Raw genomic sequence first — 25,739 nt, 5'->3', positions numbered from 1 at the left:
TTTGTCAGGATACCGTTAAGTCCACTCATAATTTTACTATTACTGGCACATTGTAATCACTTCTCCCATTATCTCATTCCAAAATAATTCTGAAGTATTTGGGGAATATTTGTAGAAAATGCTAGATTACAGGAATGGGTCATGGAGTCCCTTCCTTTACCACAGAACAGCTCTGACAAGATCTCTTTCTTCACACTACTTCAGACGATTCAGTTGTTCACTGCAGATCAAGTAAAGAGTTTAAGACCAATTTCTACAGCTGTGTGAGCCTGGAACTCTATTAAGGTGACAGTACAAATTTTTGATAGTTAATTTTGAGATCCAGACACTTGTCCCCAGGCCACAGGTGGATAGCGCTGGCGTATCGCCCACATCCACTTAACAGGAAGCAGTCGGCAACATCACTAAAGTATTTATTATTTGACCATTTCAACTTTATTTTCTCAGCAAGGCCCTCAGGACGTTATTTCACATCTAGGACGAGAAGTACTTGAAACGTACTTGAAATCCACAGCACTGGTTGCTTTAAAAAGTGGCAGTGGCTCAGCTGCCTGCTGTGAACCACTGCTAGAGACACTGCCAGTGCACATGTTCTGCCCTGTTCAGCGTGTACTACTGCTCTCCCCCATGCTCATTTGTAAATGGCTTCTGAAGACAGGTATGCAAAAGGTCAGCCACCCTTGTTTTGGCTTCCACTGGAATTAGCAAGAATCTCACGTAATGAACTGCGAGGATGCCTTCCATACGGAGATTTTTGTAACACTGCACTTGCACAGTAAAAAGCAAGAGTTACCACGCAAGCTGTAGTACTAGCTCTTCAGGTCAGAGGTACCGTGAATGATGGCGCCAACGAGCTGAAGATTCTCGCACAGAAAGAAAGGCAGCTCTGTTCTCAATGCTAGACATGAAGATGTGAAATGCAAGCACCAAGGAAACCAGCCTCTGTATGAGCCAAGTGTCGAGAGCATCTTAAACCAGCTGCCTGAGTGAGTGAAAAGGCAGCTGTTGGCCAAGATGCTTCATCATCACAGAATGCATACCCCTGTAAGGCATGGAAGGCAGCAACAGGACTTCGTTAGCTATTTTCATCAGTGATAACACACAAGTGTCCAGGAGTCAATCCCTTTAGGTAATGGGTCCTTTAATTTTTTGCTATATTAATAAAAAAAAAGATCCAATTTATCTGCTTCTTTATGGAGTAAATATTCAGGAGATTTAAGAAGCAAATACACCATATCCATGAAGTGTTTATCAACGCACCCATTATGATGTATATATATATTTGCACGATCCAAAAAATTAGTATCTTCATCCAAAATACTGATGCTGGAAGGAAGGGGAAGCAATTTAGGATAGGAAAAAAAGTTCTCCAAGTCAGTTATTAAAATGTCAAGCTTACCCTTATCTTCTCCGAGTGGGTTCGGGAGACGATCCAATCTATAGTTAAAGTCACCTAGAGGAATGATGCCAAGTCTTCACTTCTTCAGTGCTTAGTTAACCAAAACATACAGTACATCCTCCAAATGTCCAGCAGAAAGGGATGCGCAAGAGAAACTGCACAAACTACTTCAAGATATTTATAAATGAATTATTAACAGTCACTTCATATCAGCTTTGAGTTACCTACAGTTCTGAACAGATGAATACTCTCCTACCTCTTCTGTTTAAAAAGTACTCCAGTTCCAGAATATAGAAAGTTTTAACATTAAGGCATACGTACAGCTATGTTGTTTGCTTTCATTTAATAAAGATCAATTTACTCATACTCAAATACATGGAATGTTGGCACAGAACTAAAGCTCTTGTGGAACAGCTACCAATCATACACAAATATTCTGTGAGGTCCTCTTGACTTGCACTTCTCTGATAGATACACCACAAAATGGCTTTAATAATACAAACTGAATGCTGGATCAAATCTCTAAATAATAAGTAGCAGTTAAAGTAAATGGTTTGCTTTATTTGTAAATTATGTACAGAATACATTTTTTTTTAATTATGACGGAGCAGGAGAAAGAAAACAGCCATAATTCCCAAACCGTGCTGCTTCCTTTACCTGCTGGAGATGACATCTTTCTCCGAACCAGATGTACAAAACCGGTTTGGATTTCCTCAGTTGCTGGCACACAGTCTGGAGAAACAGAGAACACTGCAGCCAAATTCAGCGCTACCAGCTTTTTATATTTTCAGCAAAATACTTCTGCTAAAACTAGTTTTCTTAGGAAAGTTTTCACAATCTTGAAAATACAATCAAGAAAAATACCAAGAAAGCTGTGGGCTAAGAAGGGCTAGCTAACTAGCTATCAAATGAGCATAACTAGGAATAATCTGAGATTTGGTCATTCAACTTTTACCTGTTTTACAAAAGCAAGTTTGAGAAGCTAAACTAATTGACCAGTTATGCAAGTACCAGAAAACTATGTTTTCAGTATGTTTGAGGACGATCTGGGCAATCTATCAATCAATAGAAAACTTGTCAGATTGATAAAACTTCTGTCAATGGATATTAATGATTAACATAGTACCAAGTAATCGAGTTAATGGTTAAAAAAAATGAAGGAACTAGATATAAAACTGTTTGGTAACATGTATATTTCAGCAAACAAAGATGCTACGGTAGGGTCTATGTTTTGGTGATCAGCCAACAAAGAAATCCAACCATTTGCACATACTTAGTCCCAAAACCACAGTGAGTTATGATTTTTCATGTGAAGGCCTACTTTCGGTATCTTCCTCCTCTTCCTCTTCACAATCCCCTTCATCTGTTTGCTGTTCCAGTTCCTCTTTTGTGATCATTTCAAAGTCGTTTCCATTTCCACTACTGTGCTGGGACCTGTCATCTTCACGCCTGTCACTGTCAGTGTCTGAATGTCGCTCTCCTCCTGAGCCGTCTGTTCCCGAGTTCCTCGTTGCTTCTGTTTTCCCATCGTCTTCTTCCTTCTTCTCACTATCTGATTTCTCCTCACTGTCGTGTTTTTGCTGCTTTTTGGATTCTGATTTTTCCTCTTTCTTTAAGTCTGCTTTTGGTCCTTTGTATTCATGTGTGTACAGGGGCCTGAAGGAGTCAATGAATCCCACGTCTGCTGTAAGATTTGGCAAGAACCAGAAGTGATGCCTTCCTCCAGTGATGAGCCAGATGATAAGGAAAAGGATGCAGCGAGCTGTATAAAAAAGGAAAACAGAAATTTGGGGGTTTGTTATAAACATCCACACTGTACAACTATGGTGTAAGAGATGCCCACTACTAACACCCACCCCAGGCCAGGTACAGGGGTGACGTTGGGGGAAGATCTCTCACTGTGCAACAGCACTGTGGAATAGTTTGTTCTTGCCACATCTTCCCCCACCCCATTAACCATGTATCTTATCTGTAATTTAGCTCTTAATCCCCCACAGTACCCCTGCTACAGAAATACAAGCCAAAGAAAGCTTTAAAATCCTGGTCACACCATTCTCACCACTGAATCTGGTCTGACGTACAGTTCTTGGGTTTGTTTTGCCTTTTTTTTTTTTTTTTTTTTTTTTTTTAAACGGAGGCAGTAAACAAGTCTCCACTATACAGGAAGCACAAACAGGTGACACAAGCCTGCGCCTGCTTTCTTTCTGTGGCACAACTCCGACACCCAGTGGCCAGGAGGGAAATACATACAGGGAATCGGCCTGGCTGTGGCCAACAACAACAACGCCCTGGGAAGTGAGTGTCACACATCTCAGACCACCTTTAAGAAGCAGGCTGTCTATCCGCCCTTTTAGACTTCACCCCCGATAAAGTGGAGATGACTGACACTTACCAACGGCAAGAAGAAGAATACTGGCGACAAAACATCCTGCGCCTACACTGAGGTAATAAACACCAACACGCATTTCTGCTGGCCAGAGCGGGAACAGAGTTGCAGCTATAACAGCAATCACTAATAGGAAGATAAGGACAGAAGCATGAGAAGCATGATTAATTTTTCCTGGTATATGCATAAATGTTCTAGGCTTACCATTTATTCAAGGTACTAGCTTAGCATAGTATTGAGTTACTGACAGTGTTTTAGGCCTCGCCTGAAACCTTGTCTAGCTTCACCGCTCCCGTTTTTGTACCAGGTAGAGAGACAACACATTCAGCAACTCTAACTCGCTGTGCTGAGTCAACAGAGCAAAGAGAACACCTCTGAGGAGAGGGCACCAGCAAAAAGGTGAGCAGGGAGCTGTCTGTAACCAGGGCAGCAAGAAACAGAGGCTGGGAACTGGGTGGAGATCATGGTGGCCCCAAGGACTGGTCCAAGGCCTGAATATGGCCCCAAGGGATGACAGGGATTCTCAGGAAAGGTGGTTCTCTCAAGGGGAGGAAGCTGGAAGGTAGAGGTCAAGGGTGTTACACCAGCAGTACAATGATCTGTTAGCTCACTGATGTCAGTTAACATCAATACTAAGTTAGATGAAAAAAATAAAATTAGCTGATTGGGCTTATCCTACACAAATACAAGTTCTAGGGTCAGAAAGGTATCATTCATAGTTTTAAATAATGCCTTTTAACATCTTCCACATTTGTATATAACCCCCATTTGCCTACTGGACAACTTGCTCGTTAGCTTAAAGCAATGAAAATAAACAGCTTGTAAACTTGTGCAAGTTCAGACACTTGCTAAAGCATGTTTCAGCTCTTTCTTTCTACCATGTGTAGCCCCTCCACCCTGAGATCAAAATTCATAAATGATTGGTATCAAATCATGCTGAAACTGAAGAGCGAAGCTTTGTCCAGGAAAAAGACAAACTTGCCCAAGGCTTTTGATACTATGCCTACATTTACAATGCGCTCACCAATATCTACTCTTACTTACCAAGTACAAGTCCCATGGCAAAAGTTTTAAAGTGAACGGGGTCATAGATCCACACATACACCTACAACAGAAATAATCTGGTTTACATTTGGAAAACAAGCTCTTTGCTAAATGATTTCGTTTATTGGCTCATCCAAACCCTTACTGCCACGCCGTAACACTTGGTGCTGAACAAACGGCCCCATGGTCAGCACTGTATCGGGGTAGAGGAGCAGGGCAAGGGGTCGCATAGCATAGGTAGGGCTATACTTGGAACAAGACTTGAAACAGGTTTCTGCCAGTTAAAGAGGTGCAAAAGGAGACAGCCAGCCAAGGGGCTGCACGCCTGTGTGCCCGCAGCAATTGCCTTAGCTACGGGCTGATCATAATTTGAGCCTCATGGCAGGAGGCCTAAGGACACCGTGGTGCTGAGGCAGGACACAAAGCAGGGCTGGGCAGGGCACTGGCTGTGCTGGAGGGGAAGGAGGAAGGGAAGGAGTTCCCACACCATGTAAGAAAATCAGTGCAGATCTCAGGCCAGATCTCTCAAAGAATTACTTCATGAAAGAAACTGTACCCACAGTAACTTACAGGGGACGTAAAATCCCAGGGAACGCAGCCAGACAGTAAAACTGATGGGGAAACAAAAGATTCAGAAATATCACTAAATCAAGGGGTTTTTTATTTTTCTTTATTCATTAATGTTGGCATGAAGCCAAATAACTGTTGTAAGGAAAAAATTTCTCAGGTCCACCAAGCGGAAACAAAAAAAGTACTTCTAGCTTTGAAGAGATTCCCTTAAGAGAAAAAAACAGACTGAACATATGGAACAAAGCACCTAGCTGAAATGCTCAGTTCAGCTTCAGTCCCATTTGATGGCCTCAGACCAGCATAACTGGTACCCGCTCTTCCACAGCGTGCTGTTATCTACATGTCTACAGTTCCAACACTCAGTACAAAATGTTTGTGTGAGAACTGTGGATACACTTGAAACAGATTTGCTCAGCCTTACTAAAAAAACCCCAACACCTTCTTGTTAAAGTGTAGGATTTTCTGATCTAGAAAAACAGGAATTTTTTTTTCTTACCAAACTAAACAGTTTGAATCTTAGCTATTATTAACTGTGAAAAGAAGCTGCTGATTACTAGAAACCAGGAACCTCATAGCAGAAGCCTTAATATGAACTACAAGGAGGACACCTTGGAGGCAGTAATACAGTTTTTCAGCGTGATCAACAAGTATTTAATATTCTACTTCTCACAGGGTGTGAAAGGTGACCATATGCAGGTGTAGCTCTGCTGCCAGTCAACTGTTCTGTGAGCCCAAACAAATGGACGATCATGACTGGTGACTGGGCAATAAAGTAGTGTGTAATACTCAGTGTTTGTAAGAGCAAAATAATGAAGAAAAGGCAAGAACCAGCTCTAATGTAAATATACAAGGATTGGCTCTAAATTAGCTACTACTGAAAAAAAAAGATTTGGGGAGTCGCAGTTCTTAAAAAAAATGTCAGTTTATGAATAAACAAAAAAGTAAATGATATTAAGACAAGAAGTAAATACTGTTATACTGCAAATATAGTACCGCACCCTCATTCTGAATGCTGCATGCCACCCTGGTTACTCCATGTAAAAGACAATACGGAAGATCAGAGGCAGGTGTGCTTCCATATGAGGTGGGATGAAACAGAGCAAGGCAGGTTGTAAAAGAACTGACTGAGAAGAGTAAAATAAAGAAACATAAAGGAAGGACATTTTCCACACAAGTGATTTATTTACAGCACTCACTGCCATGTATGTTTTACAACCAAAGGTATAATCTTAGGGAAGGTTCCAGTACAGTGACACACAGCATCAACACAGAGCACAATATAATTTTGCTGAAGTAAAGACTTACAACTTACCCAAATCTTAAAAGCACAAATATGACTCTCTACATTACAGAGCTGTTAAAGAACTAAATTCTTTGTCTCCCAGGAAAGCAAAGTACAGAGAAGTATTTAAGACCATAATTTCAGAGGTAAAGCCAGGATGAGAATTCAGAAATGCCTAAGCGTCACTGACCTGCTCAGATCACAAAGTCAGGCAGCCTCTGGGCAGCAGGTATTTTTGATTTCCCCTCCTGTGATTGAACATCCTGTTCTAAAGGGCTCGTGTTTTGTTTAGAACTATTTCAGCATGACAGTGGCCACAGGATAATTTGGGCTGGAAGGGACCTCAGGGGGTCTCTAGTGCACCCTCCTGTTAAAAGCAGGGTCAGCTGTGAGGCCAGTCCGGGTTACTGGGGGGGGCTTACCCAGTCCGGTCTTGAAAGCCTCTGGGCAGGGAGGCTCTGGGCAGCCTGCTCCAACACCCCATCACACCCTGAAGGCAAACATTTCACCTCATGGCTGCTAACATGTAATCTACTGGCAATTAAGGTTTCTTTTAGATTTTTTAAGTTACTGTCCTACATTTATCTCCCTCCAACCTCCTTGCAAATATCTAAAAATCTGATGTTTCAAGATCAGCCATCACATTGCCATTAATTTTTCTTTCAACATGTCAAGAAAGAGTTTGCAGAAGACCAGTAAATTAACATATTATGTGACAATAGTACACTGTCACTAAAAGTTAGAAAGCACCTGTAAATATTACCTCATTTCCATCCAAGAAAACTTGGTCTTCGTGTGGCTCAAGCTTAAATTTCCTCTTAGTTTCCTTTTTCTTGGGTGTTCCTGGGGTCTCATCCTGAGGACAAACGCAGATTATATAAATTAAAAAAATAACTTAAAAAATTAAGAGGGTTTTAATTTCTATTATTTTGAGTCTGATAACTTTTCAGAAACTTAACATCACTTTCACACCTTTTTTTTTTTTTTTTTAAGTAAAGATGCGTTACTTCCTCCTGTGCTCATTTATTACCAACTGGGTACCTCAAAAATAAAAGGAAAATCGTAAGGAAAGAGAAATTTTATTTTTAGTTAGTGTCTAAGGACTAGACTATAACCTCAGGATTACATTATGTCTTCAAATGCATAGCAAAGCTCCACTAATATTAACAGAAAGTCTGCACAAATATGAAGAACAGGGTACAACACTTCATAATCACTAACTTTATTATTTGGTACCTTGGTGCCATACAGACCACATGGGCTTCCTTTCAGAATCAGTTTCTGCCTGTTTATTCTCTATCCTCCTCAATCTCTTTCTGGATCTTGTGCTTCCTCTTCCCTGTCTCCTGCTTTCTTCTCTTCGCTCATTTCTTTGCTTGAAATTAACTTCCTGATTTTTGTCCTGTTGTTGTTCAAGTTACTATCCATTGGCTTATATAATCCACCAAAATACCAGTTCAATAAATAATGGTTAGTTTAAAAATTAACATTACATTTAATAATGTAACTCTCTAGATGACAGGGAATTGGAGGAGTTCATAACTTTCACAACCAGCATTTTAATGTACCTCAAGAGTTAGGTAATCTACTGGCTTCCATGTTTAGACTGCCAGCAAGATTGTTTTAATTTTTTTATTAACCATGTAGCTTTCTTCTGAGATCCAGACCTTTGTACACGTAGACTACCCTCTCACTAAATGTGCTATTATTTCACTTAGGAGTGTCTGAATGGCAGTAACTTTTGAGCACTATCCTACTAACTCTCACTGGATTCCTACCACTGCATATAGAAGAAAACACACATGCCCTCATCAAGTTTCTCCTGCAGATTCCTAACAGTTTAATTTAGGATTTCTGTTCTGCTAATAAATCAGGAATGAAAACATGAAAAAACACATGAAAACTTGTACAGTAATAATAGTTTGAACTTTAAAGAAAGTAAATCAGAAGTCTGTGAAAGCTAGGCATTATGCAGATTAGTAATGGAGCTGTCATACGCAAAACCAGCCCACCACTACAGAGCTATTTACAAGCACTAAGTATCAAATATTACATTCCAAGCATTCTTATTACCAAACACTGCAAAATTGTTTTTGTTTCACATGTGCAGCTGCACTGTTTTGAGACATTAGGTCACATGCCTATGTGTCCTCTCTCAATGCTAACGTAGACTTGTACAAAGCATCATTGCTCGGTACAGCTGAAGAGAATAGTTTTTGATTAACTCAGCCCACATTAGAAGATGATGAGGTACACAAAGGCCCAACTGAAGCCTCTTTTTTGATCTAGATCAAAATCAGAACAACTCCAAAGTTAAAAAAAAAAAGGCAGCCTATTTTAGAGATGAAAACAGGCAAAAAAAGGTATGTCACATTTTAGAACAACTAACCATATTTTTAAGCCAATGTAACCTTAACAGTCAGTTAATGTATTCTCTGTTACAGGTTTGTCTCTTCTCTTACTGATAGTACTTACCTTCTTACACTCCTCTTTTTCACCATCCTTTTTCTTTTCCTTTTCTTTTTCCTTCTTACTTTTTTCATCTTTGCCACTTTCCTTCTTGCTCTTTTTCTCCTCTTCTTTCCCACTCTCAGCCTTTCCTTTTTCCTTTTCTTTCTTTGCATCCTTGTCAGGTTTCATTTTCATCACTTTTAATGCTCGATGAAAGAACTGTTTTTTCAGGAGTCTTAAAATGGAAAAAGTTAAATGATACATTTAAGTGTGGCTGTGATAATAACGTTTACACTCAATTATGTTATTAGATACCATCCTAGATTATCTAATAAAATCATGGATAGTGTGACTGAAAGACAGAGGTCACCATCATCTGCTCTATTTACAACTAAATATACCAGACCTAATTATCCCATGTCTCACCCCTTGCTTTGCATTTTTTTTGTTCTTCTGTTCAAAACTGGGTAAAACCTATACTTTTCTGTGGCAGCATTTTGCATAGATATAAATGAATACACAGGATGTAGGATGGAGAAAGCCACCAGGTCAATTTAATTACCTTTCCCATTGATGCAACTCCATCCAATATTTATTTTCAAGTTCACGTCAGTGTATTTCACAGCAAAAATAAGAAAGTGGACATACAGCTTATCAGGTTCTTTGGTAAGTGGTGCACGATGAATAAAATCACGCTGTTGAAACTGTGGTGCATACACAAGCATTCCATTCACGTCAGCTACAAACACACCTTATAGCAAGCATATCTATGGCCAGTGGGGCACCAAGAAGTAGTATTTGCTAGTCTTAAAGCTGTCACCAACAAGTAACGTCCTTGAAAGGATCATAGCCAAACTCAGAATAGGAAAACCACTGCAGAATACTGCTCTTCAGACTGAGAGGAAGCAGTGGGGTGTGAAATTCCAAGCACACCCCCCAAAAATCCTCATCCTACGCATCAAATTGATTTGCTTTGTCCTTGATTTCTTTCATCTCTTGCTGCAGACCAAATCCTTATGCTGGACTGCTTGTTGAATTAGGAAAACTCACTAAAGAGAGAGAAGTCCTTCTACAAATTTAACTTATGTGCATGCTGACTATCAAGCAGAGTTGTTTCAGGTATGTAAAAAAAACTTCCTTCAGACAACTGTTGACACAGATTCTCTTTCTAGCAACAGAAAATCTCTTGTTTGGGAGAAACTACTTTTCTTCACAGCTGGAAGTTTAGGGGGCTCAGGTATTGAGCAGCCCACAGGACAAGCCTGGCCTGCAAAACTGCTCTTTCATTTGCAGGAGCTACCTCTGCCTCTGATGGAAGATAAAAAGACAGTGCTGCGCAAGACCTACTGCTCAGAGCATGCAGCCATGGTATCAGTGCGGCCAACAGCCAGGTCCTGAAGCGGGACAGACCTTGATATAACTAATGAAGTCCAGATTGCTTGCCGATTCCCAACTTGTTAACCCTCTGTAGATCTGCTGAACAAAGCATTACTGATGTAGCTTATTTGTGAAGAAAACACCTCAAAAGAAAACTTACTGAACTTAGATCAATAAGTAAGTGTACCAGGAGACCTTATGTACTGGAACAGCATTATGAATTCAGTTAGTAACTTGTTTTAAATATGCAACTGATCGATGCAATTGACACAGAATGAAGGAACAGGATCTGGCATTTGGTTTTTGTTTGATAGGGCAGGTAAAACAAGCAATAGCCTCACCAAGAGAGTTAAGGTACTTGTTTTTAATATTAATAAGGCCCTAAGCAGCCTCTTACACTAAAGGGATTATTTTTGTATTAAGATATTCCTCCATCCCTTACAAAAGGCAAAGGAAGTAGACAGTGCTAATGTTTAAAACTCTGAGAACAGCTTCAGTGACCAAAGGTGGCCTTAGCGTTATTAGCAATATAGAAGCGAGCAAGAGAAACCAAACTGCAGACATGGTATGGTGCCAAATGGATCATCAGGGCACGAAATTATACTGGTCATAAAGGTCAGAGCCAGGGAACAGAGGGTTGAACTGATTTTCTTTGCACACTACACAGGCATTCTTTACACTCCTGGAGCTGAAGGACTTAACCAACTGTTGTCTCATCTGATGCTTTAGGAACTGAAGAACAAACACACAGACTCCTGCCTCAGTCCAAAGACTCTGGAAGGGAAAACTTATTTTTATGCTTGCGTTAAAATAATATTTTTCACTAAACTTCTTGAAGAAATCAGCAAAAGGATTAAAGTTCAAACACAGAATCAGCCCTGCCTCAGCCCTGGAACTGGGTAGAAGAATCTCACCTTGCTGCGTGGCTATCTAAAAGAGGCCAGGAAAAAAAGGCTAAATATTAGCCATGTTCTTAATTTCTAAATAGTTTTCACTGAACTCTCCAAGTGTAGACAGTCCTCTTAACCCTATGTGTCTGCCCCAAATGAGGTACAGTCACAAAACGCCATCCATCTAAACAAAGCACTTCAAGTACACTAAGCAGCAGGGACTCACCATTTGAGACATAAATTGAACCTCCAAGTCCAGCTCCTGCCATGATGGCAGACTAGGTACATGGGAAGGAGAGGTTTGAGAGCTCTGACCCTACTAACTTAAAATAACTATAAAATTCAGGAAAATCATTTTGTTCATCTTGCTGCCCCAAGCAGCATAATGAAAACATGAGAGAGTTTTGAGAACAAAGATGATGAAACTACATTGTTTCCACACTCAAACACGGTAATAAAAATACAATCATTATTTTTACATACAACCACAAATGTTTTAGAATGCACAAAGCCTAAGTGAAATTGGTTCCTAAATAGCTAAGGCATCTTGACAACTATACTCATTAATAAAATTGATGAATTGGACTAGGTCATACCTGTTGCAATAATCAACTACAGATTCTCGGGTTGTAAATAAAGCCTCTTCTCCTTTCTTTGCCTTTGCCCATTTAGAATCCAGGAGGCAATCCACAGCTTTTGAGGCTAGAGGGAAAAATGGAATTAAAAATGCATTAAAATTAATGACATTTATTTTAACATTTAGTCTACATTCCTTGAACAAACCAACCAGTCAGTCGGTTCTGGTGATGTTCCACATCCTCTCAATCTTTAGAGTAAGACTATTCTGAAATACAGCACTCTTGACAACTACACACTTTTAAATCACAAAGCAAAAAGTTTATTGTGTTTACTTCAGGCCAGTATTAATTTTATGGCTATCTAATGCCTAGATAAGTTTTCAAAAGCAAACTGTAAGATCAGTACTTATTACATAAAGCACTAATAATAAAAACAAAACAGCCCCCCCTCCCCCGCAGTACAATGTTAGAAGAACAAAGTTTAATTCTCTGGTTAAAAGTAACCCTACCAATAAAATAATCAACTCGGTGGCCCATCATGTTGGTGGATTTTGTTGGACAGTTGAAACGTAAGTATTTAGCAACAGCCTTCTCCTCTTTGAATGGCTCACCAACCTCCTACAATAGTAAAAGTGCAAAATTAATACAGTTTTAAACACATGGGAAAAACACTCATTTGGGGTCAAAAATCAGGTATTGTAAAGTCCTCATTATTTTATGGCCATATATAAATAACAAATAAAAGGTAAAAGATGTGAAAATAGGGCAAGTCATTTTTCCCAAGAACTTTCTCCCTACATAAAGTAAAAAAGCAGGAATTCTTAAGTTAGATGATCTGAAGGTAACGACTACAAACTCCTTTAACAGCTCTGTAAAAAGAGCAAACTAAAGGAGGAACTAAGAGGAAAGCACTGGGCACATGGAAAGCTGCTTAAGGCACATAAGCTTGGATGAAAACAGTTGTGAAGCTGAGACCAAAGAAAAACAAGAGTGAGGAATGAGCATGTATGAAATGACAGCAATGCAGGCATATTGACAGAATACAAAGCAGCTTGAATTTCATGTGAAAGAGGAGAAAACCATGTTGAAAAGAAGTTGATTTGGCTAGAAAATTTCAGTACCACTGCAGGACTACAAAATGACTTTTAACTTCAGAGTACCACTGAGGAGATTCTTCCAGTCTAGAGATGAGGAACATCAGTATGAAGCACAGCAGGATGAAGTACGTGAACGTCAAAACAGCCGTTTTAGGAAAAGGGAGCCCTTCATCTTCACACATTCATAAATTCTGTACATTTACCAACTTGCAGAGACGTAGCAGAATTCAAAGATTTATAAGACAGAAGGATGGAGATGGGCATTTTCACTTATGTAAAATTAAGACCTAATATTTGTAAGCAGGAAAGGAAGACCTTTCTAATGTTCCTGCTTCACAAAAACATATCTGAAACAAACATTTGACATATTACACCAACTCAGGCAAACTTCCTCAAAAATTCCTTTCTATAAGAGTGCTTTTAATCAGGAAGGCTTAATTCTCCAAATCCCCCTGCTACTCACAGATCAATAACAGCAAAACACTAAGACATCTTTTCAGACTGCCAGCACCTTTTCTGTACCTATTCTTCTCATGCTGGCCAAAGAAATAGATTACAGAAGCCACAAAACAGATTGGTGATTTACAGGAATATATAGAATTCAAAGATTCTATCTAAAGACATAATGTTTTCAAAGGTTAATAAACATATACAACTTCCATTACCGCTTTTAAGATGTATAATCATAATACCACAAGAAGCATGTGAAATGAAAATGCAAGGTCAAATACGTGTTGTTACACCAGAATAAAAACCTCAGACGGTGAGAACTGTTAATTTTCAACAGTATGCACAGCTAACTTTCAAAATGAACTGGTTAATGAATTATCGTCCTAGATAGGATTATTGCTTTTCCTATCTGAGGACAATTTTAAAGAGAATAATACAGACATAAGATATCCAAATGACCAAAAGCACTCCATAGTTTGTTAGTTCTGAGATGACTGACATTTTTTAAGCCTAAATTCTTTATATATATGCAGAAATTCGGTCTCATACTCACCAGTTAGACAGTTTTAAAAACATGCCTAAATTAAGCCAGATGACCCTAACAGTCCTCATACAGATTAAATTAACGCTTTCTCTATGTTCAATCCTTTTTTCCCCCCACAATTTAAAAAAATGTGTATAAATCATGGAGAACTATTCACAACTAACAGTGCATGTATGCACAAAATTTATATACTGTGGTTTGATGTCCCCTTATATGGTACAGTTGTACCAGCAATTGTAAATCGCTGATGATGCTACCAAGTTTGGTACCGCAACAGATCTGGTTTAATAGCAATAGAATCAGTTACAATGCATTTAAAGAAAATGAGTGAACGTGTACCATCATTACTGTATGGCACACATGCTAAGCCACCATGGAGACTGATGACTACATGCAGCAATTGTATTTCAAAATAATGCTTTTCTAGTATTTCCTACCAGCAAATTAAACCTGGAACAACAACTCACAAGGCAAATGTTGTTCTTCACAGCACAGACAGTAAAACAGTCAGAGAAGCTACAGATATTCAAATCAACGTTAATTCCTCTGCTAGGTTTTGGTTTTGTTTTTTTCTTCCTAAAATATTTATGATTCTGCTAGGTCATGTGATGCGCTACACAGGCAGTGGCTGGCACCAGGAGATCTTTTTTTTTTTGATTGCTCCTTACTATCTATTGCTTTGTCCTTTTCTGTGGGATAGTTTCATAACATCCCAAACAAGAAAAAGCTTCCCTGTGAGAGAGACTGCCAGTTTAACTGAACTCATTCTGTGAAAGTTTCCCCTGCAATTTAATCCCCATTTTACATCCTATTTTCATCCCTTTTATTTGCAGAGCCAGGCTTCTGTTAAAATATTAAAACAGATAATTGACAGAAAATAATGTTGCATTCCACCATAAAGTGAAATCAACAAAAGCACTGAAAATGTCAGTATCCTAAGCAAAACTTTTTAAAGATGCAGTTCAACTGATCTTTATGTTCAGTTGTAAAAAAAAGCCAAAATCCTGGCATTTTAAGCCTCCTTATGCATTCAGAAAAAGATTATACAAATGAAGTCAAGGGATAGTTCTCAATAAATTATAAAGCTTTAAAACAGATGACACAGCCTTAAAAAGCACATGAAAACTTTCTGATATTTCAAGTTTGCTTTTATAAGAAAGACAGAAAGATTCAAGAAACACCTCAGGCAATATGTTTCTGGAATGTTGTAAAATGTCTTCTCAGTTAAAATTCTATGATTAAACTGTTTTCAATTAATAAAAAAATAGGATAGTGTCAAGCTTCCAAATAATTCTGCTCTAGATTTTGTTTTAGACCCTTGCATCTACTTTAATTTTATATATGGAAAAATGCATGTTGTCACTAGACAGCATGTAAAATTTAGAGATTTATGATCCCTGATAATTTACAAACTCTGGAAGAATGCCATTAAAAATAAAAATCAAACCCAATTTCTTATTTGTCTAGACAGAACTCCATCTACAGGAAGACAGGAAAAGCAGTGCTCAAGTCTACCTACTTACTAGAAATGCACTAACATTTTAGAATTTTTAAGAATAATTCTCAAGCATTCCTATCAAAATTCTGCCCTATGTGAATTCATAAAATGACACAGAAATTTTTCAAACCTAGGGACCTTCCAGACCCACTGAAGTGAAAGGAAAACCCTACTCAAATTCACTTTTTACGATTATCTCCCAAATCAAAGTATAGCACAGTGCATTCTGAACTTCCTTCAATACAGTGATGTAGTTTCCAGTTAATTCAACCTCCAGCTGGGACTGCAGCAGAAGAGAGGCCTGTATACATTAAAAATAAAACCATCAACTGAGCTATTAAAACTAGTTTGCCCATGAGCTTCCTTCTCCCTCTCATCTCTACCAAAGTATGATTTATTCAGGCTCTCTTACTCCTCGGAATCACTCAATGGATGTCAAAAGGCCAGAGCATATATGTGGTTTGAAATTTCACTCATTTTTTTTTTTCCCCTTTGCATCACAGTTGCGAGAAGACAGGCACAACCCAAGACAGGATGATTTCCTTCCACAATACTGTAATGTAAACAAGGTTTCTGGAAAATCAGAACAGAGTAAACGATGACTACACTAACAAGACAAGTTATCTCGTGTGCAGACAAACACATTACAAGGATTTATCTTCCTCTGTTTCAAAGGAGTCATCAAAATTATTTGATTTCAATAAAATTAATATCCTCTTCTTTGCTCCTACATCTGAGAACCTAGATTTTCAGAACACCATCCCTCAGAGAAGATTTCTGAAGCCTAATATTTTATACAGTTTTCAGATAAGGAAAAGAAGAAATTTAAGCACATTTGTCACGTGCAGCCTGTTTTTCAAGCTGAGATGTTACATCAAAAATGACACTATGTCAACCCATGTTCCATTCCTCATATCTCTCCTCATATTATAAGGACACGACAACTGCATTAGCGTCATCTTCTCTGAAGATGGTTTGAGCACGTGAAAGCTTGGGTTGAATCGCAACATTATCTTTTTCCTTTCCCTGTTGACTCTCAGGACCTTAGACTAGAAGATGTTCTGTGGCAAGAGAGTGGGGGGTACTCATGCATCCTGCTGAAGCATTTATACTTTGCCTAAAATAAATCAAGGTGCAGCAGGACAGAGAAAAAGCACACAAACTAGCATAATTTGATGGAACACTGGGTGGGAGTGGGTAGGGGGGAAACAAACACGTTAGGGTCTTAAGACTTGCTCTTAGGACTCCATCTATATTTTCTTCAGTGACTAATAAACATAAAATTGTCCAACTCTTGCATGGATGACCAGTACGTGGATTGCCTCTGGTCTCTTAAAAGAAACTGTGGCAGAGCCATGCAGAGAAACCAGTTCTTCTGGATTACCATGGCTGTGTGCTAGCCACAAGACATTAACTTTTCTTTACAGAAAAAGATTAATGGATATTTCATTTTTATAGGATATGTATAGGACTAAAAAAGTATTTTTTTTTCTTTCTTCTTTCTTTTCAGCCATCACCAATTTTTTTGATCAAAAGCTGTAAACACACAGAGTTCTAAAACACATGCCAAAGGAACAATGTACAGTACTTTGAAACCAAAACATGCCAGCTTCAGTCCTCTTCTAACCCTAGGTCAGTTGTTTTGACTTTTTCCCTTCCCACCTCCAAAAATGTAACTCAGATTTTTCAAAAGACAGCGATTGTTGTTTTACTGACAAGTGGAGCTGCTACTTTTAATTCCTATTTTTCTGTTTTCCCCACCTCAATCTTTGTTTCTTCCTTCTTTATCACCTGATACCACTCACTTTCAAAGAAGCTATTTAGCCATTCCCCTTTGTTATCATCCCACTTAGTTTTACTAGAATTTATGAGAAAATAAAGACAAATGGGCAAGCTGGATTAAAATCTGTGTTACTGGAAAACCATTGTACTGTCATTTCTGAAGATCCTTTCCATACTCATTCACATAAAACTGTAGCACAGGAAGCAGCGATGGAGCTGTTGCACATTTTCCTTCCAGCCGAGCCCAAATCAAGACACAACAGAACTGTAGGCTACAACAGTTAATATTGACTAGTAGATATCCTTCATCAGGAGAATCTCAAAGCTTGAATCCAGTGATTCAAGAGAAAAAAAAAAGGTCAACAAGGAAGGCACGTGTCATTAATGGCATGTACACACCATTGATGCCACCTCAGCCATCAATTTGCAGTGACACATTTGCCTAAGAACTGTTTTCTCTATTCATAAGGACAGTATTTATATGCATTAACATTTCTACAGCAAAGGACGCAGCACTAGGGTGCTATGCAAGTGCTATTAATTGCAAAGCAAAGATAAACAAAACTTCACATGGGCAGAATAAAATCGTGCACAATGGAATCCAGCCAATGTAATTAAAACTTAATGCCTACTTAACAGTCAAATTGCAGACCTGCCAACAAAGTGCCACGTGTTACTCGCTGAATGCTTGTCAAAGTAACCAACTCTGAAGATTTTGTGCTTAAGTGAATATTTCAGGATACCTATGGAACCGTATTTTTTTCCAAGGTATGAAATAGCTTTGATCAGGTTGCTGGAGTTAACAGGCATTCAAGGACACCTCCCATCTTTTGAGATGTATCTGTCTAAAGAAAAAATATTAAACTAGCCATTAGGTAACATATGTTGTTTTTCTTTTAGTAAGTCCTTTATATACAGCAAGCGTTCTCGATTTCAGAAATTTTAATCATGTGGAAGCCCACTGGCTTGAGCAATCTGGATCCTACAGACCAGTCTCTTTTCACCACCGCATGTCTGAAGTAATCTCCATGTTAATTACAGTTAAATTACGGTCAGGAATGACACCTTGAAAACTGTACCTCTAAAATGTCTTTATTCAAACTTTTGAAGTTAAGATTTCTGCAACTTCCATAACTTTCAGCTTGTCACCAGAGGAAAAGTCTAAGCTATGCAATACAGGTTGGGCAATGTGTCTTTTTAGGAAAATGCATTCTATAAAGTAAATCTTGCCTATTATCACTTCCGATGGAAAACACAGAAAGTAGACTTGACAGAACTTTGAACTATTTTATTGAGACTTTCTTCATGTGTCACCTCATGTGTAGCTAGCTGACTTAACTACCATGATTTCAATCTTGATGGCAGACATAAAAACCTATAAAAATTATTCAGAACCCAGGTTCTGTACACATAGTATTTGTAATCGAACTCTATTACAACAGCCTCTTCCACAGCTAAACACACCGTCTCCTCCTAAGAACTCGACTCTTGTCAAGAAATACAGCTCTACTTAATTACAATGGGGTATTCAAATGTCAGACTTGCACACAGTATGAAAAATAATCTCTTTACTAAGGGTACACATCACCCTAAAATAAGTACACACTTCTAAAGCACTTGAAACACCTACAAATAAAAATCCCAGACTTCACTTTAAAAGAAGAAACTTGCAGCATTACCCTGAAACATGATAATCATACTGTAACTATGCCAATAAAATTCAAAAAGCTTAAAAAAACCCACCCAAAACCAACTACCAAGAAAAATACATGTTGCTTTATTCACTGACTAATTAAGAACACCCTTTGAGCATTCAACAATATTCTTTATTCAGTCTTGGCTTCCCATTGTTGTTGGCATACACTGGGAAACTATTAAGATGCAATACACATTTATCTGCATAATTATATCACAAATTTAGGCCACAATCTTAAACCTTAAGTGTTAACACCGAGACATCAATTTAATTACTAACAATCTGGGAAATAGTTTTACTGCTAACAGGCTGGAAATTAAGCATGTGCTTAAGTGCCTGCAAGACCACAGCCTTGGGTATTATACAAAACATTAAATTACATTTAATTTGTTTTTGATGGATGCTTTATTGAGCTGTTGTCATCCTTGGTAAGGGACAGTCTATAATGATTATGAAAAGAGAATAATTCTGTAATGTTTTACAATAATTCACTGAATGCCTGTGATTGATAAGGCTTGCTTAACAAGATTTTGATTAATTACTCTTTGAATTTCTCCCCCCCGAAGTAATTTCAATTAAAGGGGAAAAAAAAAGAAACCATTACAAGTACAGGCACATCTCCATCTTCTTGGGGGAAGGGAAAGTGGGCTGGGAAGGGAAAGGATGAGAAGAGGAAAGGAGAGAGGAAGAGAACGAGGAAGAGAAAGGAGAGAGGGCAACCGAGCAGAAGGATGACATATGAAGTGTGTTGTTGAATGGCGCTAGGACTTCTCTCGTGATTATCTCCACTTACAGCAGAGCAATAAATCCCAAACACTATTTAGGGTTAAGAGTTAATAATACATAACGGTAACGCGCATTATATTAACTGATGCTGCAACTGTGCCCAAAACATGCATTAAAACCTCTGTAAAACTCGCTGTTAAAGTTACGTATTGAGAAGTCCAGACTTGCAGGTAAGTGAAAATACCTGAGCAGTCTTCACTTTGCCTTTAAGTGACACCACGTAATTACCACTACATTTTATCATGATCTCAAAGCTGATTAGGTCTATTTTTAGACACGGTTGTTTGTTTATGTTTTCTAAAAACAAATTTCCTCTCCTTACCACATCATTTCCTGGCTGGGGCACGTTTGTTTTTAAGATGCTGATACCATCTGTCCCATGTGTTTTGCTTCCCAATCACTGGAACAGACACGCCGGGTGTCAGCTCTAGGCAAAGGCGGCTGCTCGCCTGGGTATTCTGAGTGTTGTTCTACCACATTAAGCTATTGTTCGACACTGGTAACGGCTGAGATCCTAAGCATAACACGGCGATTAAAAACAGGTAACAGCTCGATCTCTCACCCCCCCGGCCACGGAGAAAGACGATGCACTTCTGAGGCCGCAGACCCCGTGAGGGCAGAGCAGAACCGCCGGGCGCTCGGATGAACGGATGGGCCGGGCTGGCCCCGCCGGCCGCCCCTCAGACCCCCGCCGCGGCAGCACCCGCAGCACCCCCGAAACGCTCCTCCCTGCGCTTCGCCGCCGCCCAGCGGGCTCCAGCTTTTCTCAGTATTTACTAAGATTTACGAATTTGCTAGAAAATTCTGAGGAAAAAACCTGTCGCCCGGTGCCAGCCCGGGCTTTTACGGAGCTCCGGTACGGCGCTCCCGCCCCGCACTCCCGGCGCCTGCGGGGCTCCCGCTGCCCCGGCGGCCGGCCGAGACGAGGACCCTTCCCCTCACCGCCGGCTCCCGCGAGCCGCCCGGTACCGGCACGGCGAGGCCGCAGAACCGGGGCTGGGAGGGGGAATCCCCTCCGAGGGACGGCCGGGCCACCCGGCGGGGCCAGGATCACCCTGAGGACGGGGATAAGGAGCGAACCGGGCAAGGCAGGGAGAAGCTCGGCTACCTGGATCCGCTTCCTGTGCCTCCGCCGCTCCGCCATGTTGTCCCCGTCTGCTCCGCCGGTGACGTGAGGCGGGCGGGGCGGCGGCGGCGGCGGCAGCCTCGCGAGAGGCGGCGGGAAAACCGCGCCCCCTCAGCCCGCCTCAGCCTCGCCTCGCCTCAGCCCCCTCGGCGGGCGGCGCCGGTCTCTGAGGGAGAGCCGCGTCGCAGCATCGCCGCGCTGGGTCTCCGCTCTGGTGGGCAGCCCCGGTGGGCCGAGGCTGGGCTGGGCACCCCCACCACCACGACTTCGGGCTGTCAGGGCCCTCCTGCAGCAGTCTGGTTAATCAGAAACTCCCCGCGGGGGAGATGCGGCCTCTCCTGCTCCCGTGGCCGGGCTTCACCCCGAGGTGCTCGGGCTCCACCGTCTAAAGTCCAACTCCCAAATCGGTATCGAGGACTTTTCGCCGCCCGGTTCCCTCGAAGGCAGCCAGGGCTGCGCGTCAGGGCCTACCCAGGGCAGGAGGTGGCGATCCAGCTGCGTCCTGGCCATGTCGGCCGCTGGCTGGACGAAGCTGGGGTGCCGGTCAGCGCTCAGAGGTGTCTCTTGGTATCTGAAGAGCTAGCCTGTCCTGCTGGAATAAAGGTGCTCCAGCTCTTCGGCAGTAAAAAAATAGTTTAGTTTTGTTACTCCTAAATAGGACATTGGGCCTTAAGAATGCTCGACGTAGCAGGCCTTTGTTAGTTGTTACCTGTTTACGCGGACTCTGATTGCTCAGACCTGCTTGTATACTTAACAGAATTAGAGTCAGAAGGCAACCTATATAAAGTAAAATGGCCTTTTGTCAGAGGTTGTCCCACATGTTTTCGCTATGAGATCACTCAAGTTAGCAAAATGTATAATGGTTTATCCTGGCTCCATGTTTCCAAACCACACCCTGGCACTTTGGGATGGAAAAGTATGTGCAGTGCTGTATCGTCTTGTCCAGTCCTTTCAAATCTTGTTGCCCCTTCCTGTTCCTACGATTTTGGAACCTCTCAGATCGAAAACGAGGTAATTAAGAACCTAAAATTGTTTCCAGCAGCTTATTTGACCCTGAGTCACCATGCCAGTTTTTGTGCTTTTTCTGGTACAACATCTTTTTCTTTTGAATGTTTTCCTCTTGCTGTTGCTGGGCAGAAAATCTATACAAGTTACAAATTAAGCTGACTGACTGCAGAGTGAATGAACTATAAAAGTGTAATTCAAAAGATAAAATTGTAGGTATAGGGAATTAAAGTTTTTATGGTTACAATAAAACAATGCCTTGTAAAAAGTAGGCAAACTGCATTTATTAAAAAAAATTACATTTTTAAGTTTGCAATCATTTTAACCATTATTTCATGTGCTTAACTTGGAGTAACACAAAAGCACATCTGAAGTGGAGGCTTTCTTCCAGAAGAAGTTTTAGCCATCTGTAAATTACAGCTTGCTAATAATACACAATGCCTGCAGTAAGGGTTTTAGCACGGCACAGCTCAGAGCCCCCGTGCAATCCCTGCATAGGCACAAAGCTGAACTTCAGCTGTGAAACTCCACCCTGCTCTATGGGAGAGGCTGTTTGGAACCGCGCTCCTGTCTGCTCACAGCCCTCCTCATGAAGACTGCAATTGCCTCATGATGGGTGTCACTCCAGATCATCACCCCTCATACCTCTACTTTCAGGCTCTTTTAAGGTCTTATTTCCCATATGCCTTCTGTGTCTTGGAATCTACTGCTGATTCATAAACCCACCTTTAAGGCTTAGTTCTTAATTTTGCCGCCTTTTTTTTTTTTTTTTGGCATGGTATATTATCTGCAGTGCATTAAGCTGTTTGCTGACAGAAAAGCACCTTTGATTCCTGGTTAATCTCTATTTTCTTTTTTTCCACAGAACTTTTAATTCATCTGAAGTTTGAGAAACACTAACTTGCAGGAGCTCTTCCCAGGACAGCTGGGCATGCAGCAGCAGATTGGTGTGCAGCACAGGGAGCAAACTGATCACTTTAAGATCTGTAAGAAAGGACCGAGGGATGTAAAGTGGGCTAGGGAACGTGTCCTCCAGTGTGAGGCACTGGATAGTGAACTTCCTGCCACTATGGAGCACAGAGCCTGTCAAGACTGAATCTTACATGGAAGAAGTTTATTTGCAGTCATCAGTACAGCAGGGAAACAGGAGAGAAGCAAGTGGCTGAATCTCAAGAACGCCAGGGAGTGGAAATTAAGGTTCAAACAGCTTGCATTTAAGGTTAGTGTCTATGTTAACTGCAGGGCAGGCTGCAAAAAGAAGCATTTTGGAACCATGCAGTGAAGTCACAGCCCCTTAAGTGCCAACTGCCATTTTGATTAGAGCAGGGGTTTCAGAATCATGACCACTTAAATTACTGTTGCGAAGGATATTGCATGCAAGTGGAGTGGTTTCCTTTTTCAACCGAAGCCAAACCGATGGCATTTCATTAACCTCTTTTCCCTCCTTCTCCTCCTCTTTAAGCCAACTGTGTGATCTAATGTGGCAGTATGGATGCTGGAAACTTAGTTCAAAAAACAGCTGGATACATTCATGAAACAAAAATGCATCATGAGCTATTAAATATAAAAATCACCTCTGCTTGTCTGCAAGATAGGTCCTTGGAGATAAAGGAAGTATTCTGAAACGTTTGCTTTGTTCTTATACTCTGCTTTTGGTATCCTCTCTTGGCCCCTGAGGCAGGACACTGAGTTAGGTGGTGGTCTACTCCTTCTGGTACATATTTTCTTATACCCTTATATTCACTTATTCCTGGCAATTTATTGGCATTTGTGCTATTTATAATTTCATTGTTTTGGGCTAAGTCTCGGTCATCCTGGATCCATAAGATGATGTGGTCTTACCACTATGGCGTGGTTAATATGTGCCAGAAGTGCAAGGCTACATGTTGGCAATTGAATTACTGGCAAGCATGCCACAAATTATCTTGAGTCACGCTGCCTTCTGCGATACAGAAATTGAAGGTGACACTAGAAGTCTGAGCAAGTGTCTGTTCTGCTGAACAAATGATTCACTTGCCAGAAGCTTATCCACTGGACCCATGGTTAATCCTTCTGGCTTTGGGGGAAGAGAGGGGAGAACACAAATCACAGTTACTTCAACTATTATGTTGATGGGCAGGAGGGAAGGCAGGAAGGAGGGAAAGAAGGAAAGAGCTTCCATAGAGGAATCCAAGGAGGACAGACAAATTCCCCAGCAATATGTTAGGAGCCATGTCCTAGATCATCCACAGATGGTAGCATGCTGCAGACTCTGGAGTGACTTCCCTTTTCATCCAGTCAGCTTCAGCACTGAATATGGGTTCAAAATATAAGGAATATGGCCTTGTACCATACAGCATCACATACTTCAAGGCAGGTTCAGCTAAAATCCACCCACAATTACATGAGTCATAACTCAGAAGCACACTCCAGTGTAGACATATACTGAGTCACTTCCATCTCAGAAGCTTATAAATATTTAGTTAGCCACTTAGCTTTTAATTTAGCAGAACAACAAAGATTCATTAGACAAATCTCCAGAATTATCTTTCACTAAGAAGCTTCTTAAATACTTTCACTCTTGCAAATTCCTTTTCATTTCCATACAACTCAGAATTATTTGATACGTATAATGTACAAAACCCATAGTTGAACTAAGAATTAATTTCTCCTGATTCTGGTCTTTCTGTAATTAATTGCATCTATTTCAAGTACCAGCTCTGTTCATTCCAAGAATATATTTTCATTTTTCTCATTTTAGCAATAACTGGTGAACCCTAATAAGGACATGTCTCTCCTGATGCGAAGTGGCATATAGCTCTTCCTAAAGACCACTGTCAATCTGGTCGTCCAGCAGACCATGCTGGAGTCAGTTGGGATGTACCTGGATACATAAATATGTTAAATGGAAAATATATCCATACATTTTTTGGAAGAACCAGAGAGGTTTTGGAAAAAAAAACCCCTTCCTTGTTTCTCTGTATTTTTTGGCAGTAACAGGAAGGGAGGAGAAGAATTAAGGATACAGCATTAGGAAAAACTAATCATAAAATCATAAATTTGTTGTTATGACTACAAGTGTTTGAGTTAAAAATATGTGTTATATAAAAATGTGATTCTTGAGTTTACATCTCTCCAATTAACAGATTCAACCAGAAGCCAGTGATTGCTTTACAGACCATCTTTCAATGCAAACTGTTTACAGGCTGCTGGAGTCCCATGGATCACAGACTGAGCAGCACTCCTCCCTAGCAGAGCTGTTTGAACCCTGTAACTGAAAGGTAATCAGCAAAGATGATAACCAGGTTGGCCTGATGCTTTCTTTTTTCCCCTGGGTCACCAGTGCTTTTTCTGTTTGCTGTTTTGGTTGATTGATTTTTATTACAGTCACTCACACATGCAGATGCCACATATATGTGTTTTTAAATTTTGATAAAGCAAAACATCTATTCACATCTTCGCTGTACTATGGGAAAAAATACTGTATCATTCTCTATACAACACAGACAATAGGTTCCTCTTTTCTATGGTCTAGGTAAAAGACTTTGCATCCTTACCAACAGGGAAATTGTTGGTTCAAGAAGAACATGTGGATAGTAGCAGAACTAATGTCTGTCTGAAAGAATACAGACTTAGGTAAACTTGGCAATGGGACAAAGGAAAGGACTGTGTAAAGGCCAAGTCAACAGAATAATTCTCGTGGCGTCAATATAGGTGATGATAGTAGGAACAAAGCCTTCCCAAAGAAAGAAAAGAGCTTTGGAACTGCAAAGGCAGAAAGCAAACCACCCACCCCCTC

The 25,739-nt window shown here is 40.4% G+C and overlaps 1 protein-coding gene across 1 annotated transcript; it reads right to left on the bottom strand.

Annotated features, from left to right (window-relative positions):
• Positions 1–1,723: 1,723 nt before the first annotated feature.
• On the bottom strand, positions 1,724–21,036 carry SEC62 (SEC62 homolog, preprotein translocation factor). The gene is made up of 8 exons (XM_075031362.1): positions 20,939–21,036; positions 12,487–12,595; positions 11,996–12,101; positions 9,157–9,367; positions 7,445–7,537; positions 4,830–4,890; positions 3,792–3,911; positions 1,724–3,161 (listed from the first exon to the last, which is right to left on the bottom strand). The coding sequence occupies exons 1-8, from the start codon at positions 20,972–20,974 to the stop codon at positions 2,695–2,697; spliced, it is 1,203 nt and encodes a 400-aa protein (XP_074887463.1). The 5' UTR covers positions 20,975–21,036; the 3' UTR covers positions 1,724–2,694.
• Positions 21,037–25,739: the final 4,703 nt, after the last annotated feature.

Source organism: Buteo buteo, chromosome 7 (assembly GCF_964188355.1).
Source record: "Buteo buteo chromosome 7, bButBut1.hap1.1, whole genome shotgun sequence".
NCBI lineage: Eukaryota > Metazoa > Chordata > Aves > Accipitriformes > Accipitridae > Buteo > Buteo buteo.
This window is presented reverse-complemented; position numbering and strand designations above follow the sequence as displayed.